This window comes from Artemia franciscana, unplaced genomic scaffold (assembly GCF_032884065.1).
Source record: "Artemia franciscana unplaced genomic scaffold, ASM3288406v1 PGA_scaffold_49, whole genome shotgun sequence".
Taxonomy (NCBI): domain Eukaryota; kingdom Metazoa; phylum Arthropoda; class Branchiopoda; order Anostraca; family Artemiidae; genus Artemia; species Artemia franciscana.
This window is the reverse complement of record NW_027062689.1, coordinates 354,628-357,919: the sequence shown is the minus strand read 5'-3', so window position 1 is coordinate 357,919 and position 3,292 is coordinate 354,628. Positions and strand designations below refer to the sequence as shown.

The following is a 3,292-nucleotide window of genomic DNA, read 5'->3' as shown; positions in this document are numbered from 1 at the left end:
AAAAAGAACAATCACTAGCAGGTCACCTATGGTGATGACTAAATTATATAAGGCATTGGTCAGGCCTAATTTGGAGTTTGGCATGTGTGTTGCTAGCCCCCTCAACAAAGGTGACCAGCAGAAGTTAGAAACAGTTCAGAGATGGGCTACAAAAGCAATTGAGGGATGTTAATATTTAAACTACTCATCCCGTCTGAAGAGGCTGAAACTCCCCACTCTTGTCTACAGACATAAAAGGGGTGATATTATCATGACGCATAAGAACCAGTCTGCTAGAACTAGGGGGCATAGTTGGAAACTGTATCAGAAGAGAGCTGCCACTAGACTATGCAATAACTTCTTCACTTATAGAATAGTGAGTTTGTAGAATTCTCTCACCAAAAAAGCAGTCACTACCCCCAGCACAGCTGCCTTTAAAAGAGCTGTTGATGGAGAATGGTCATCAAAGCCATGGCAAACTGAGTGGGATGCCGTTGTGATGTCTAACCATCATCATCACTAACCAGCAATTCTACAGGATTTAATCCTTATTTTGCTGGACAATACAATTTAAGGTAATGACCATATGACTGAATAAAGTTGCTGTCAATTGACCTGCCCCTACAAAATCCATGTTGTCTATTGCTAATAAGAGTATTTTCTTCTAAATAGTTTATTAGAGCATGGTTAATCATACCTTCCATGATCTTGCAAATGGCTGAGGTTAGGCTTACTGGTTGATAATTTCCTGGGCTATCCTTGTCACCTTTCTTAAAAATTGGTATAATATTTGCTGTTCTCCAGTCATTTGGTACTGACTTTTTGGCCAGGGACATGTTGAATATTCTGACAAGGGGGAGGGAAATGTGAGAATTAGATTCTATCAAAAGCCAGGGGTGAAGGTTATCAGGTCCAGCAGCTTTGTTGGAGTTTAAATTTCTTAGTATTTTAAATACATCTTCTTGAGTAATTATTACAGGAGGCATGGTTGGGAGTGTAATACCAGGTGGCTTAGAGGTGAAGTTTGTGTAAAAGCTGGCATTCATGCAATCAGCAATTTCTTTTGGGTTGGTAGTACTGGAGCCATCTGATTTTTTTAGCCTGTTGGTGTGTTGACAGGAAGGGTTGTTGGCTGTAACATAATGCCAGAATTTTTGGGGGTTTTTCTTTGAGTCATTTGTGATAGATTCTTCATGGTCTGAGATAACTTTTCTTGTCATGTTTCTCAGCTTGTTTTGGAGCATAGTGTATTTGCTGTGATGGTTGACACATTTGCATTTTAGATATTTATTCCATGCTCTATTTTTCTTTCTGATAATTTTCTTAATATTCCTGGGAAGGTATGGAAGAGTCTTTGGTTTATCTGACCAATAAACCTTTGTATGCTTCCTACATGCACCTAGCAAAGTAGACTTAAGGCAATTCCAACTAGATTCAATGTCTGTCTCATCTGATAATTCCTCATCCCAATTTATGTTAGCTAGTTCTTCATGGATCAAAGTGCAATTGGTAAAAGTTCTCGTATGTTTACCATCATGACTATGGTTAATATTAACGTCATTAATTATGCATATGTGGTCACTTGCACCAATAGCTGGAAGGTAACAAGTGGAAGTAATCCTCTCATGATCATTTGTAATAAGGAGATCTAGTAACAATGGTTGTTACAAATGTCCAAATCTAGAGGGCTGCATTATTATCTGAGTTAGGAAGTTGTCAGCAAAGGTTTGGGTGGTTGTGTAGGAAGGGTTATTAGGGGGGAGAGTACCCAATACCTTCAAACCAACCAACTTCTGGCATATCAAAATCACCATAAAGCACAAGTGATGAATTGAAATTGCAAAACATCTGTAAAAGGTTAGAAACAGCTTGGTGAGATACTAGTTGGTTTAGAGCTGATGGGCTGCAGTAAAGCACACCAATATTCACAGTTTTGAATCCAATCAGAAGTCTAATTAATACATGTTCTGCCCAAGCATTAATAGGTTGAGAAATAGAAAAATCAATTTTATCTACCTTAATCCCAAGCATAGTGTAGATAGACACTCCTCTTTGACACAGGTTACTATCTAGGTTGCTCAGGAGTAAGTATCCAGGGATTTGAATATGTGCATCATCTAATTTGGTCAACAAGTTCTTAGGACACACCTCACAAACACAGAAAACATCTACATCCTTTTCATAAAGTAGCACTTTTAGTTCTGAAAGTTTTGGCACTAGAAAATCAAAGTCTGCAGGAGAATTCAGTACAGAGCCTAAGAACAATTTAGGGCAGGCTATAGCCTATTTAAATATTAGGCAGGTGGGAGGAAAGTTTATTTCTTACACAAATGAATGTAATTATAAATTTCTAATTTTTTATATGGTAAAATTCTAGTTAGGCTAATTGACTTCTTGCTATCTCGGAAGGGGTTTAGGTTAGGAAAATGAAACTTTCAGGGATGGGTATATAGGCTATAGTATGTCCTGGGAAGGTATTTTAAAGTACCCACCTCTGCTCCTTCTCCCTCTAGAGGGCCCTGAAATTTGCCTACATTAGAGGTCATGCCTATTAAAATTTTGACAAAACAACATTTTACCTTAATTTTCAGTTACTAGTTGCTTTTTCTCTGCCTTTAGTTCTGAAATGTAATTTCTGTTATTTGTGTAGAATTTTGAGCCATATCAGTATTTTTTTTTTAATTTAGGAGATGTATTTGCATATCTTTAAAACCTTATTAAATGGAATTGAGCAAAGTTATGAAGATGAAAACAATTGTGTTGTACTTCAATAAAGTAGAAGATATATCTTTCAAGGTTTCACCTTTATAACACACATATTTTTAAAGGTCATGAAAAGTCAGGGCCCTCTAGAGGGAGAAGGAGTGGAGTTAGGCTAGTTGCTTCAAAATACCTTCCCAGGCCATACTTTAGTCTGTAGATTCATCCCTGAAAGTTTCATTTTCCTAACCTAAACCCTTTCTGAGAAAGCAAGAAGTCAATTAACTAGAATTTTACTGTTTATATTACTGATGTGGCCTATGAATAAAGTAAACATATCACTTGACATCTTTTCCTAGGCTTTGATCATTCCAAATAAAATAGGCTAATCACTTTACTTGCAAATTCAATATTTGAGTTAAGAATGGAAATTCTGACTCTAAAGGTATGTTTATTTCTTAAATATCTCATTAACAAGTTAACCGAAAAATGTACCATCTTTACTCCAGAGGACATAGGCTAGGTCTAGACTCCCCTATTATAAAGACAAAAGGCTTGCTTTGAAAGCTATTTCAGCTTTATATGATAGCCTAGGACTAGTATATATGAGATT

The 3,292-nt window shown here is 36.6% G+C and overlaps 1 protein-coding gene across 1 annotated transcript; it reads right to left on the bottom strand.

Moving 5' to 3' along the window:
- Nucleotides 1-527: 527 nt before the first annotated feature.
- LOC136041889 (uncharacterized) lies at nt 528-1,199 on the bottom strand. The gene has a single exon (XM_065726681.1). It carries the CDS (start codon nt 1,197-1,199, stop codon nt 528-530), a length of 672 nt encoding a protein of 223 aa, XP_065582753.1.
- Between the last annotated feature and the right edge of the window lie 2,093 nt (nt 1,200-3,292).

Coding starts and splice junctions, on each gene's coding strand:
- LOC136041889 (XM_065726681.1), bottom strand. CDS start 1,199: ATGACAAGAAAAGTTATCTCAGACCATGAAGAATCTATCACAAATGAC.